Genomic DNA, 12,876 nt, shown 5'->3' with positions numbered 1-12,876 from the left:
CTAGGTAGGTCACTTCTGGGTGTTCCAGTAATCAGTCCTAATATTCGGCCTAGGCAGGGCCCATCACTTCCTTCAATACTTAGAGTTGTTCTGTTTCCTAACCGGGATTGACACACTGGAGTTCTAGAACGGGCCATGCCTCGTCCCACTGTAGAGTCGGAAGACTGTTTCAGTTTTCCCTATGGCACTACCCTTGCCACTCTACAACGCCCTTCCCCCTCTCTCAATTAACTCCTTACACATTCTTTTTACTCAGTTCAAATGTCAATTTCCCTGGGAACTTATCCCTGACCCCTAAAACCAGATCAGCTTTCTTTGTTAAACATCAATGCCACCCTGTTTCTTTCAGTGCATTATCACAGTTTGTAATTGTGTGTGTGACTTTAGGCTCTGAGAGCCAGGCTGTTTTGCTCACTGTTGTATTCCAGTGCCTAGGGAGGGCTCACATAGAGTCGGTGCTTAACGTGTGCTGATGAATGAATGGAATGAAGGAGGCCGGACTGGAGGCTTTCAGGACAAAATCGAGCCTCATCGATAAGGCTGACACACCCTGTATCACCTCTTTTGGGCCTTTGCCAAAGAGTCTTCCTCAGACTCTGCATTCAGCCTCAACAATTTTGGTGCTCTCCGACCTCGCCTCATAGTACCTTCCCTCTTCACCTGGCTGGCGCGTCTTGTAGGTCGCAGGAAAGACTATCTTTTCTACGAAGTCTCTGTGTCAGACGATTCTATTTTCTTTGGGTTTTTTGTTTTTTTTTTTTTAAGGATATCTTAAAATGCTTTATTATATTTAAAAAATTGCCTGCTTGGTGGAGCTGAGTGGGGCGGAGCCCAGGAGTGGGCAGGACTATCTGTGGGGCGGAGCCCGGGAGTGGGCGGGGCCGGGGCCTACGAATGGGGGCGGAGCCCAGGAGTGGGCAGGCTGGAGCCTATCTGTGGGGCGGAGCCCAGGAGTGGGCAGGACTATCTGTGGGGCGGAGCCCGGGAGTGGGCGGGGCCGGGGCCTACGTATGGGGGTGGAGCCGAGGGGTGGGCAGGGCCGAGGGCGGGGCACAGGAATCAGGCGCTGGAGGCGGGCAGGGGTGCTACCAGCGGCCCAGGGTGCAGGCACACCTGGCTCCCTGCGGCATTCATTGCGGTTTGATGCTTTTCTCTAGGGGGTCACCGTTCACCTCTTCCAGGGCTCACCAGGAAATCTTTCCAAAGAACTGGGTTGGTCCCTGTTTACAGCCAGCTCTCACCCATCCTTCCACTGCTGGAAACTGGGAAAGGTCACCACCAAGGACTGTGGGTCGCCCCTGGAGTGAGGCAGACACAGCTGAGAAGCTGGCCACCGTTTCATGTCTGGTTATGATACCCAAAAGTGGTTCCCCCCGCTCCGCTCCAATCATCTTTAGAGCCAATTCCTGAGACACCAGGTTTCAAAAAGAAAGAGTTTATTTGGTTGCACAAGCAAAGGAACACTGGAGGACGCATGGTCCACATTGCCTCCCGGATCTGCAGAAATTCTAGTACTTAAAACACCAAGATGCTAACAAGGAATTGGGGTGGAGTTTGCACAAGTTCTTTCATTAATAAACATTAAGGGGCTGAACCACAAACTCTACAACCATTATCAGAGATCAAGGCATACAGGAGAGGGGGATTCTGAAAACAAAGGCTTTTCATGTAGAAGTCAGACAGAGGAAGGTGGGGGGTCACCCTTCCAATAGAAATGCCCACATGCAGAGGTCAGATCTGCCTGGAGTCATCATCACAATGGCAGGTCTTTGGTTGGAAACTGCCACATACAAAGTGTGCAGTCTATCCCATTTCGGTAATTTTGGACATTAACCCTTTTGGCTAATTTAAAAAGCATCTATATAATGTCTCAACCTTCAGTTACAGTTATGTATCTTTAGAAATAAAAAATGCTGCTGTGCGCTAGGTACAGTGTGGAGGCTTTGATGACACCATCACATTGAACCTCATACAAAAAAGGTTCTTCTTTTACACATGAAGAGACTGAGGCTCAGAGCGCGTGTTGGTGGGTTACACCCGACGGGAAGTGGCCCCACGGTGTGACAGAGAGGCTCTGAAGGATGCACCCTGAGTTCCTGGACCCTGGGCTGGCCTGGGGTGCCCTGTGGCCTGCCTTAGGCTGCACCAACTCTGAAATGCCAGTGGCCTCCAGAACGTTTGCCCAGGAGTAGAAGGAGCAGGCCACTCAATAGAGCCTGCAATTTTTTTTTTTTTTTTAGGAGGTACGGAGGTTGCACCCAGGATGCCGTACATGGCGAGCAGGTGCTCAACCAGAGCTACAGGCAGGTCCCAGCCAGCAAGTTTTAAAGCTCCAAGTGGGAGGGACAGGAAAGGAGGGTCCACAGCATGGCCTCGTTCCAGGAGGCCAGCCTTGGAGAGGGGAAAGGCACCCCAAGCCAGGCCCCCGTGTGCCCACATGGCAGCCTGCACCTGTTTCTACCACAGTACGCTCTGCATGTGCTGCTGACATGTTCTTTCTTCCCATCCACCTGCCACAAGACTCACGGGTCTTCCGGTTTCCCAGTTCTCACTGGCTTATCTGATGGATGACAAACATGGAAAGAATAGTGCCTGGCACACAAGAAGCCCCTAATAAATATTAGTTTTAAAAATTACAGCATAATCCTCAGGACTGGGGAATGAACGATGGACAAGAGTAGAACTTACCGTTTCTCTACTATAGACTTATCTTTATTCTAGCAATGGAAGAACTCTTATCATTGATATGGATGCAGTGGCCACTGAAGTTCTGAGGGCAGGGAGAGGGAAAAAAAGGTGTAATGTGGGGGCATTTTCCAGACACTGGAATTGTCCTGAATGACTTTGCAGTGATGGATACAGGCCATTATATATTCTGTCATAACTTACAAAATTGTGCAGGACAGTGTAAACTATAATATAAATACACACTTACTGCCAATGCTCCAGTGTGTGTTCATCAATTGTAACAAATGTACCACACTAGAGAAGGATGTTCTTAATGTGGGAAAGTGTGGGCAGGGTAAGGAGTGCGACATTTGGGAATCCCCTATATTTTTTATGTAGCATTTCTATAATCCAGAGTACTTGTTTAAAAAATAACTTAAAAATGTATTAAAAATTACAGCATAATTTGCACTTTATAGCACTTTTTAGGTGTGATATATAATACTGTTTTGTGTTTTGTTCTCTATTCATGTCCCTCAGGAAGCTAAATTATAAGTGTATTGAGAAAAGAAAGTATACTTAAATTTATTTTGAATTCTACAGCACCTAACCAAAAAAAAAAAAAAATCAGTAACTATTTCTTGATTGTAGCTAAATTCTCTATTGGCATAAACCATTGCAATTTACTTCTGAGCAACTAAAGTATTCCTTTTAGTTAAAATCTAAAAGCCATTTAAGTCTATAAATCAGTGTAATGCCATTCCATCAAAAAAGTAATTCAAATTGAAATGAGCAGCTTATTGTAGTAGAAGCCATAATTAAACACTGGAAACACTGTGTTCTGTTGTGAAGCACTAAAACTACAACTCTTAACCTAAGTGCAAACAATAATAGATCCCACAACCCTGAATTTCTTAGTGGTTCACAGTCCTTTGTCAATAATCTAATAATATTTAAAACTACCTTCTTCCTCTGTCGTTGTTGGTTAAAATAAATTAAGTAATGATTCCAATTTCCAGTGGGAATTTTAGTAAAACCATTCAAATACCTGAGACATAATGTTATTTAAAAATGAGTTTTTCTCCATATTCCAAAAAGCTTTGCAGACTTTTATTTGAAAATCATAAATATATCTTAACAATAACATTTCATTATCCTCTTTTCCTAGTATTTCCCCTTTTCAATTAATACCATTTTCTTACTTAAATCCCTCAAGGCATTGCTTTCTTGGAAATTTCCCAAGCTTGTTCTCTTACTGTCCTCAGAGCACATTAGTGAATTAAACCTTACATATTTTGGCTACTCCTTTCTCCTTGTGCCCTGTCTTCTTTCATCATTGGGTCCAAAGTTTTTAACACGTTAAGTGGTTAGGAAAAGTACATTTCAAGGGTCAAAGCAAGGGTGTCTAGAAGCACAAGGAAGGACTTCCAAAGGCTTCCTCTGCATTTAGCGTGCGTGACTTCCTGAGCTTCTTTAACCTATCGATGGCAGAAGCTACCGAAACCTCTCCATGCATCCTGTTGTCCCTTGTTCGAACATTTACAGCATTATTCATCTTTTCTTTTTCTCCAGCCACTGTAGGAAAGAAAGGGAAACGAACACTTTAAATCACCGATTTACTAAGCAGTAGGTTGGCAGGCAGAGGACAAACAGGCCTTAACAGCTTTCAACCTAGGACCATTAGGGGCACCCGCCGAGGGGATGGCTGTCGCCCATCTCTGCTGTCCCCGAGAGAACTACTGTGTGGTCATGGGGTACACTCTTGGGCACTGCTGTTCTCTTACAGGTCCCCTGACTCTGCCTGGCACACCCAGTGAGTCAGAGAGAGGGCAGCACCGTGCCAGACTAACCAGAATCTGCTGGAATGAGGGTACAAAGTTTACTGTCTCTTGTGACCTCTATTGTGAAATGCAGGAGTATGCAGTCATGTTTCTTGACATGTGCAAGGAAGAAACCGGTCAGCAGATAAGGGGAATAAATTAATCAAGAGAAGCATAAAGAACCAGACAGAAGTGAGAAAAGGGGTCAAGGATGTGGTATGTGGTATGTGGCTGAGATCCTGGTTCCAGTGGCTCTTCTAATTATTTTTTTTTTAACTCTATCTTCCACCTCATGAAATACTCCAAAACCCTTCCACAAATTCCATCTTTAAGCTAATTTGAGATTTCAGTCACCACAAGTAGCCTGATTGTAGTAGTACTGTGGTATTTCAGAGTCTAGCATTACTAATGAAAACTGAATATTTATTTTTCCTTACACAGAATCTTTCAGCTTACAGTAGATACCAATATCATGACTGCAGTTTCTCTGGACTTCTGAATCATCTTTAAAGCAAAAACTTTAGATTTTGCATTCAGTTACTCATTGCTGAATTATTATCCTTTATGCCTCAAGGATATTTTATTAATTTCACCTACATTCTCTTCTTTCGATCGTTTTAAATTTGGAATCTTTTCTACCCATTAATGTAATTCCAAAGATTTCTAACAAGCCAAAAAAGCAAGGGAAAATATTCCAGGCCTGTCAAAGGGCTGAAACATAATAAGTGTCATTCTACTGATGAGATCATTTTCATATTTTTTCCATTATTGGTTTAAGGTATTATTTACTCTTGCTAATAATAATGTACAACAGGATTCATGGGAAACTTTATAACTGCTTCAGGTAAAAAACAGAGCACTTAGCAACACCCAGGAACACCAAGGTTTTCTTTGTGTAAAAGTCTTAACAGTCAAGTTATGATAATCAAGTAGAGCTATACCATATTACTTATTTTGTGAGTATTTTGGAATTAAAGTGGGAAAAAAGGCATTTAGAAAAATACATAAAAACTTAAAATTACCCAAAATAAAATTATACTGAGCCAGCTGTGCATTTCGTATTTTCTTATTTAGTGTACAACTATGATCTAAGTCAACATCAGCCATGAATCCTTCTTCAAAAAATTCATTGGAAACCTGGAAGAAAATGAGGCACTTCCGTTACCACAGCCTTAGTGACAGCTGGTGTCCGCGACGCCCCGTGACCTCGCGCGCAAGGCCCTCCACAGCGCCCCAGGGCGGGTCTGCGAGACCAGAGCAAAGGGCAGCGCGACGGCAGATCCCTTCCGAGCTCAGGCTGAGAGGACTGCGGCCGCCGCCCTCGCCCCGCTCGCTCCGCGGAACCAGCTGCCGCGCAGTGAGGACCCGCCGCAGCCCACGGAGACCACCAGGTGGGCGCCCGAGCCCCTGGCGGCAGCCCGGGCGGCTGGACCTCACGAGACCTTCGCGCCAGAACCAGCCAGCTGAGCGGGCCCAGATTCTCCACTCACTGTGGGATAAGGTTTGCTGTTTTAAGCTTCTAAAGTTTGGTCACTTGTTAAACAGCAAGAGATGATAAAGTGTTGTTTCTCTAGTAGGGCCATGGAGAAAGGAATATTTAAATGTGAAATGTTTTAAACTATCAATTTTTCAAAAATATTAAGAAATAAAATAGTTATGCTACAACTATACGGACATGATTCAAATCAGACTAAAGGCATTATATTATTAAATTTAATGTTTTAGTTATGCAAAATTTTAAAGCATGAATGACATTCCAAGTCAGTGACCTACATAGAATTCACAAGCCTAGATTTTCATGCACTGTGAGTTAAATGTCTGATTTTACCTGAAGTGCATATTTTTCACAAGTTGGTCCCACAGGGATGACCATTACCTGATGAGGAGAAAGCCAGAAAGGCCTGAAAAAATATATAAAATATGTATTTTCATGATTTTATCATGGCCACTTATTATATGATTAAAATGCCATCAATAAAATTGGAAAGGAAGAAATAAAACTATTTCTTTTTACAGATGACATGATCCTATATATATAGGACATCCTAAAATAATCCTCAAAAAACTACTATGGCTAATAAATGAACTCAACAAAGTTACAAGTACAAGAACAACACATAAAACTCTACATACCAGCAATGAACAATGCAAAAAGGAAATTAAGAAAACAATTCCATTTATAAAAGCTTCCAAAAGAATAAAAATACCCTAAGTCTTGGTTTGCCAGAGCTGCTATGACAAATAGCACACAAGTCAGGGTCAACAATGGGAATTTACCTTCTCACAGTTCTGAAGGCTAGAAGCCCGAAGTTGAAATGTCAGCAAGGCCGTGCTTTCTCCGGAGTTGGTAGTGTGCTGGTGACCCACGTCCCACGGCCAGCTTCCCTCCCTTTATAAGGACTCCCGCCTGGGGCAGGGGGGTGTCTGCCTGTCTGTCTGTCTGTCTCTATCTGTTATCCATATATAATTCTATATACAGACTCTTGAATCAGGGTGGACCCCAATCCATGTGATTGGGGACAGAGGACATCTGGACACAGCCCGTCAGCAGAAGCCAGAAGTCAGATGAGAGCAGAAGGCAGTGGAAATGAGAAGAGTAGACACAAGAAGGAACCACCATGATGGAGGCAGGGACGGAGGCCAAGGAAAGCCAAGTGACGTGGTGAGCCAGCACCAGGACGCCACATGCCCAGAAGACACCACGGGCTACTGAGACCTTCATTTTGGACTTCTGGCCTCGAAAACCATGAGACAATAAATTCCAGTTGTTTAAGTCAAACAGCATGTGGTATTTATCATAGCAACCCTGGCAAACTAAGACACCTAGGAATAAATTTAACCAAGCAGGTAAGACTTGCACACTGAAAACTACAAAAGTTTAATTGCTTAATTTTTGCTGGAAGAAATTAAGACCTAAATAAACAGAAATGCATTCTGTGTTCATGGACTGGAAGACAATGTTGTTAAGAAGGCAACATTACCCAAGTGATCTACAGGTTAAATGCAATTCCTATCAAAATTCCAATGACTTTTTTTTTTTTTCAGAAATGGAAAAGCTGATCCTCAAATTTATATGAAATCAAAAGGAGGAAGTGGATTGGCCCAGTGGTTAGGGCGTCCGCCTACCATGTGGGAGGTCCGCGGTTCAAACCCCAGCCCTCCTTGACCCGTGTGGAGCTGGCCCATGTGCAGTGCTGATGTGCACAAGGAGTGCCCTGCCATGCAGGGGTGTCCCCCGCATAGGGGGGCCCCACCTGGAGCTCCACACACAAGGAGTGTGCCCCATAAGGAGAGCCACCCAGTGCGAAAGGAAGTGCAGCCTGCCCAAGAATGGCACCACACACACGGAGAGCTGACACAAAAAGATGACGCAACAAAAAGAAACACATATTCCCAGTGCTGCTGATAAGGATAAAAGCAGTCACAGAAAAACACACAGAGAATGGACACAGAGAGCAGACAACTGGGGTGGGGAGAAGGGGAGAGAAATAAATAAATAATAATAATAAAAATAAATCTTAAAAAAAAAAAAAGAAAGAAATCAAAAGGGGCCCTGGATAGCCAAAATAATCTTGAAAAAGAAGAACAAATTTGGAGGACTCACATTTCCTGATTTCAAAACTGACTACAAAGCTATAGTAATCCAAACAGGGTGGGTCTGGCCTAAAGACAGACATACAGGCCAATGGAATAGAAATAAAGTCCAGAAACAAACACATCTATGGCCAACTGATTTTCAACAAGAGTGTCAATAGGGAAAGAATGGTCTGCGCTTTTTCTTTATCATAAAGAGTATTTAGTTTGAAGCTGGAAGGAAATGCAACAGGACTATTACCAATGGCACTTTACAAATGTACTTATTATATATTCTTAAACCACGAAAGTAAAATAATACCTATAATAGAACACACGAACAGTGCATAGTACATGTAAATATTCCCATCTTAGCTCTTTCCTCGCCCTATCTCCAGTTCTACTGCCTCAAGGGAGTCACTATTTAACCACTTCTATTTCCAGTTCTTAGGAGACTTCCACTGTGACTCTGAAAGGTGCCTGGACTCTTGTCCCTGTGATGAGAAGGCCCTTGATTGCTCTCCCCTCCATCGCCTGGTTTCCATTAGTCACTTAGAGTTTTTTTCACGCTACCATTCAGGTGGAAGACATCAATCTCTCTCACCTGCTACCGCCCATTTCTTTTGTTTGTTTTTTTGTTTGTTTTAGGAAGTATCAGAGATTGAACCCAGGACCTTGTACATGCGAAGCACATGCTCAACCACTGAGCTACATCCACTCCATTCACCCATTCCTTTTAAAACTTAATCAACTGGAAAGAAATACACAAGTTAAACTCATGCATCATCATGCTTATGCCTCTGAGGTATCTGTAACTTTACTAGCTAAGAAACTACGAAACTAAGTATATTTTTCTAAGATCATGAATAAAGCATAAGGAACAAACACAGACTCTCTAGCTGCCCAGGATGCTTTGAGTTGTTTGGGGAAATTCCCAAACAACTTTCTTGCCCAGAAATTTGCATTCCCAATCTGCCTCAACAGCTGGACTGCATCCATGCGTCTAGGTCTGCCAGTCAGATGTACAAGCATGTCATGACTTGGAAGAGGAGGCACCATGTGGAATCTGGAGAGGGTGAAGAGTTTCAGAGGAAGCTGTGGCGGGGATCCTGGCAGTAGTCAGGGTGCTAGTTCACAGCACATTCCACATGTGCAGGATGCATGGGTACAAGATGTGTTTTCTGCCAGCTAGGACCATAATTGCTAATTAAGCCAGCTGCTTCTGAGGGCACGTAATTCAAGTGAATCCCAAAGCCAGGCTGGGCGCCTTGCTTCTTTTGCTGTAAACTACTTCCGTGGTCAGAATCAGTGTTTCTGACTGTGAATAAGGCTCAGCAAGCTGGCAGAAGTGTGGCAGGAAAGAAGAGCAAACCAACTTTCCATGCAAGCAGCTTTCCTGGTGAGGGCAAGTCACGGGCCCTCGCATGTTGAGAGGGACCCGAGGCCTCAACCTGCCAGCAGACGGCTACTTCTGCGCGGTGACGGTGCCGCGCTGGGGGTCAGCTCCGGTAGCTCCTTATGGTAAACAGTGTCCTCAGAAGAGGTGTGGCCAGTCGGAGGTCCGTGTTGTTGAGCCCAAGCACAGCTGCTCTCTCTGCCCTACCAGCCACTCTGTCCATGAACCCCAAACCATCACCAGAGGAGGGAAGAGGCTGACAGCCACAGCACAGTGGGTCACCTTGTACACGAAACTGAAAAACCCCTGCACAGCAGGGTCTTTTGGTGGGCAAAACCACCTTCTTGGCCCATTCTGAGCAATCATCCCTATTCCTTTTCCCCAAATCTCCCTGTCATTTATTTTCCATTCTAATTACTTCTAAATCTCTGACCTTGTAGCCAAAGCAGTAATCAGAGCCAAGATACATCTGGCCATTTTTCCTTTCCAGGCAAAAAGGACTACAAACAACTAGATCTTTGAAGGGCTTGAAATGGATAAAAAGAGAACTCTTTAATTCTGAGTTCCTAAAAAGGTAAATGGTACCATTTTTTGCTACTCTGTCTTTTGTTTTCTTTGTTTTTGCTTTCTGATATGGCAAATATAATGATTTTTTCTTTTCTCTTTGGATGCTTGCTAGTTATAAGGTAGGAGCCTCTAATTTGATCCTACTAATTTTATCTTTTTTAGACATGATTTTTAATAAGGGACATACAGCTTTTCTTTTCCATCACTTACCATTTTCCCCCATAGTTTTCTGAGAGAATGGCTATCATTCTTTCCACTGACCCCAAAATCGCTCGATGAATGATCACTGGTCTCTTCGTATCATCCCCATTCTTACTAAAAAAGGAAAGAGTATTTTCTTAAGATTCAGTAGTAATCTTATCTTTTAATCTTATATTTAAAAGTTCTTTTGCCAACCTAGGGAAAATGATAGGTTCCTCATGAATCATCTTTAAACATATATAATATGATATTTATTAGAAATACAAGGCTTTTTTTCCTTTCAAATTCTGATATCTTTTACAAGTCAAAGGGAAACTAAAAACATTACCTAGGAAAAATCAAAATAACATTAGATTACTATCTCCACCACAACTCCACTGATTATCTTTATTCTTAACTTCACGCTAAATCAGTTTACTTATATTAAGAGTCAACCCTGCACACATCAGAATTTTCAAAATTAATTTTACTTTGAACTATGGTACTCGATTGAACAACTGTCAGAAACAATTATTTTGTAAGTTCACAACTTCTCTAATAAAAAATATTCTAAAAATTTAAACCCCATGGTAACCACAAAAAAAATATCAGAGAATATGCAAACTCATAGAGACAGAAAGTAGAGGACAGGTTTCCAGGGGTGGAGGGCAGGGGCAAAGGGGAGTTAATGCAAAATGAGTATAAAGTTTCCGTGTCAGATGAAGGGAAAGTTCTAGTAGTGGAAGGTGGAGAGGGTCCTGCAACACTGGGAATGTGAAGAAGCCCACTGAATGGTATGCCTGGTAGGAGAGGTCAGGGTGGAAGACTTACATACTATGTATGTTTCTACAATTTACAAAAAAGAAAGGAGAACAAAAGAGATGATGGCAATTAAATGCAATATATAACACCAGATGGGGGTCTAAGAATGGAGGAGAAAAGGCACAAATGGACATTGTTGGGACATAAGGAAAAACTGGAATATAGAATGTAAGGTTTATATCGATGTTATATTTCTTGAACTTGACATAGGTGAATATCCTTCTCTGTAGGAAACGAACATGGAAGTATTACGTGTTTAAGGAATATGATGTGTGCAACCTTCTCTCATATGGTCAGCAGACAGACTGACAGAATGAAAGGAAGAATGACACAGCAGAGGTGGCAAAATGTTAAAATGTTGGGACTCGGTATCTGTGGGAGGTGGGAGTGTGCTCAAGTTCTCTATATGGGGTTTGTGTTATTTTTGCAACCATCTCACAAGTTTGAAATTATTTCAAAATAAAAAATTAAAGCATAGTAAAAGGATGGGAAAAGATATAATATGCAAACACTAACCCAAAGAGCTGGAGTGACTATATTAGTATCAGACTTCAGAACAAGGAAAATTACAGGAATATAAAGGGATGTCACACACTGGTAAAAGGGTAAATTACCTTTTGACCCAGGAGGACAGAGAATTCTAAATGTGATGCATCTAACAAAAGAGCTTTAAAACACATGAAAGAAAACTGTGCTTCTCAAAGGAGAAACGACAATCCACAATTACAATCAGACATAATTCTCTCAGTCACTGACAGAAAAAAATAAAGAGATAAGCATCAAGGATATAGAGGAAGTGAACAATACCATCAATCAGCAATATCTAAGTGACTTTCATAAAACGTCACACTAAACAGAACATACATTCTTTCCAAGTTCATATAGAACATCCAAATTTTAACATTACTAAAATGATTGAAATCATGCAAAATGTTTTCTAACAATATGGAATTGAACTAGAAATAAATAATAGAATGATAACTGATAAATTATCAAACACTTGGATATTAAACAACACATTTCAAAATAATCCATGAATCGGGAAATCTTAAATTAGAGAATATTTTGAACTGAATGAAAATAAAAATAAAACACATCAAAAGTTACAGAATGAATTTCAAAGAAGTATTTAGAAGAAAATTTACAGCATGAAATAAAGAGTCAGCAAACTATAGTTGTAGCTGAGCGAGAGGGTTTCGTCCTCGCTCAGGCCCAAGAGTCGGGGGGGCTTGCTCCTGCCGAACCACCGGCGGGGGGTGCCCCAAGAGGGAGCACCGGTTCTCCAGGCGTGGGGGACGCGCGGTTGGGGAAAAACCACGGAGACCGCTTGAGCGCAAGAACAGGTCTGCTTTATTACGGAAGTACACTTAGCTATATAGGGTTGGGTAGAGGGAGGGGCGTGATGAAGGGAGGGTTGGCTAAGGGGCGGCTGTGGACAGGCTGAAGCTGATGGATAGACCTGAGGTAAGCAGTTACTGGGGAAGAGGGCAGATTGTGGGTTGGCAATATGGGCGGGACTGGCGGGAAGGACGGCGGGAGCTGGAAGGGGAGGAGGGGTGGAGAAAGGCGGCAACAAGTTGATGGTTCAGTTCCAGCCCATAGCCTGTTTTTACAAATAAAGTTTTATTGGAACATGGCCACATCCTTTTGTTTATATATTGTTTATGGGTGCTTTCCCACTGCAGTAATAAAGTTGAGTAGTTGCAACAAAGCCTGGATGGCCCACAAAGCCTACAGTAGTAACAATCTGGCCCTTTACAGAATGTAAGCCTCCATATTAAATTTTTATATTAGAAAAGGAGACATTTCAAATGAATAATCCAAGTTTCTACCTTAAGAAACCAGAAAAAC

General features: G+C 42.5%; 1 protein-coding gene and 1 long non-coding RNA gene across 8 annotated transcripts in view; one reads left to right on the top strand and one right to left on the bottom strand.

The window, feature by feature from the left end:
• Positions 1 to 3,755: 3,755 nt before the first annotated feature.
• TARS3 (threonyl-tRNA synthetase 3) overlaps positions 3,756 to 12,876 on the bottom strand; it is an 85,761-nt gene continuing 76,640 nt past the window's right edge. For 2 of the 7 annotated variants that reach the window (XM_071214407.1, XM_071214408.1), the window contains 4 exons: positions 10,234 to 10,338; positions 6,316 to 6,388; positions 5,510 to 5,624; positions 3,947 to 4,242 (listed from right to left, as the gene is read on the bottom strand). In XM_071214407.1, the coding sequence (XP_071070508.1) occupies positions 4,073 to 4,242; positions 5,510 to 5,624; positions 6,316 to 6,388; positions 10,234 to 10,338 (463 nt within the window). In that variant the 3' untranslated portion in view covers positions 3,947 to 4,072. Of the gene's footprint in view, positions 4,243 to 5,509; positions 5,625 to 6,315; positions 6,389 to 10,233; positions 10,339 to 12,876 lie in introns of all 7 variants that reach the window. The other 5 variants (XR_009185286.2, XR_011648514.1, XM_012519424.4 and 2 more) reach the window with 4 other exon arrangements.
• Positions 5,875 to 11,386, top strand: LOC131278082 (uncharacterized). Its single transcript, XR_009185287.2, has 3 exons — positions 5,875 to 5,988; positions 9,947 to 10,030; positions 11,256 to 11,386. It is a non-coding gene; the product is annotated as an uncharacterized lncRNA (long non-coding RNA).

Source organism: Dasypus novemcinctus, chromosome 3 (genome assembly GCF_030445035.2).
Source record: "Dasypus novemcinctus isolate mDasNov1 chromosome 3, mDasNov1.1.hap2, whole genome shotgun sequence".
Taxonomy (NCBI): domain Eukaryota; kingdom Metazoa; phylum Chordata; class Mammalia; order Cingulata; family Dasypodidae; genus Dasypus; species Dasypus novemcinctus.
Note: the sequence above shows the minus strand (reverse complement) of the source record. Positions and strands in the feature narration are given on the sequence as shown.